The sequence below is a fragment of the Acanthisitta chloris genome, unplaced genomic scaffold (assembly GCF_000695815.1).
Source record: "Acanthisitta chloris isolate BGI_N310 unplaced genomic scaffold, ASM69581v1 scaffold8324, whole genome shotgun sequence".
NCBI lineage: Eukaryota > Metazoa > Chordata > Aves > Passeriformes > Acanthisittidae > Acanthisitta > Acanthisitta chloris.
The window spans coordinates 75,419-76,436 of NW_008669808.1; the positions used below are offsets into that span (position 1 = coordinate 75,419).

The 1,018-nt window shown below is 50.3% G+C and overlaps 1 protein-coding gene across 1 annotated transcript in view; it reads right to left on the bottom strand.

Moving 5' to 3' along the window:
• Positions 1 to 243: 243 nt before the first annotated feature.
• CCDC177 (coiled-coil domain containing 177) overlaps positions 244 to 1,018 on the bottom strand; it is a gene marked incomplete at its 5' end in the record, with an annotated part of 1,091 nt that continues 316 nt past the window's right edge. Inside the window, 2 exon segments of the mRNA XM_009073455.1 lie at positions 244 to 593; positions 596 to 1,015. Of these exon segments, the coding sequence (XP_009071703.1) occupies positions 244 to 593; positions 596 to 1,015 (770 nt within the window).

Genomic DNA, 1,018 nt, shown 5'->3' on the forward strand with positions numbered 1-1,018 from the left:
AAACTTGCTTTCCCTCTGTAAAGATGATTGAGGTCAGTCCTTGAAACACACCCAGAACAAAAAGCGTATTTAAAACTGTATGTGAAATAGCTGCCACATTTTTGTGCGGTACCCTGCTCCCCCAGAATAAGAAATTAGGGTGGATGTTGGTTGTTGTTTTTTAAATGTTCATGCGGAGGAGCTTTCTGATGCATTACGATGGACAACTGGTGGAGTCTCCCCACTCAGTCATGACAAGATCTTTCATTTCTTATTAAGATGAGCATGCAGTTCTGCTTCAAAGGCCATCTTGTCAAAGGTGCGCATGTTCGTTTCCTCCCGTACCTTTTCCCGGACATGGAAAGATGCCCGAGCAACAGACCTGGCATTTTCTAAGACAGTCCTCTTCTCCTTGAAGATCTGCTCACTTCTCTCCAGCTTCCTCTCTATAGAGAGGAGGATCTCCCGGCGCCGTAAGTCCTCGTATTGTTCCACCTTTTGCTTGTTCATCTTCTGCACTTTCTCCTTCTCCAGACGGCTCAAGACCACTTTGCGGGCTTTTTCTTGGACGGCCTCCTCGGCCACCTGGGCAGCATGCTGGAGCTTTCTCTCTGTCTCTCTAGCCAGTCCTTCTGCTCTCCTTCCCTCTTCTCTGCTGCCAGTTTAGCTCTCTGGATCTGCATGTCCTCACGCCTGGCCTTCTCCCTCAGCTCCTGGTTCCTCTTCTCCACTAGCTGCTCATAGTTCTCCTGAGCCTTTGTCAAACTCATCTTCAAGGAGGCCTTCAGCATTTCCTTCTCTTCTGCCTCTTGCTTGGCCAGTTCCTTGAGTAAGGCCTCGTGCTTCAGCTTCTCTGCTTGGTTGAACAGTCTCTTCTCCTTCTGCAGCTGCACCTCCTTCTTCAGCCTCTTCTGGGCAGCCGTGGACAGCCTTTCTTGCAGGAGCTGCTCCTCTCGCTCCTGGTGCTCCTTCTTGACCTCCTCCTTCGCCTTCAGGTTGAGCTCCTGATGGAGCTTCTTCTGTTTGTCCTCCTGGATGG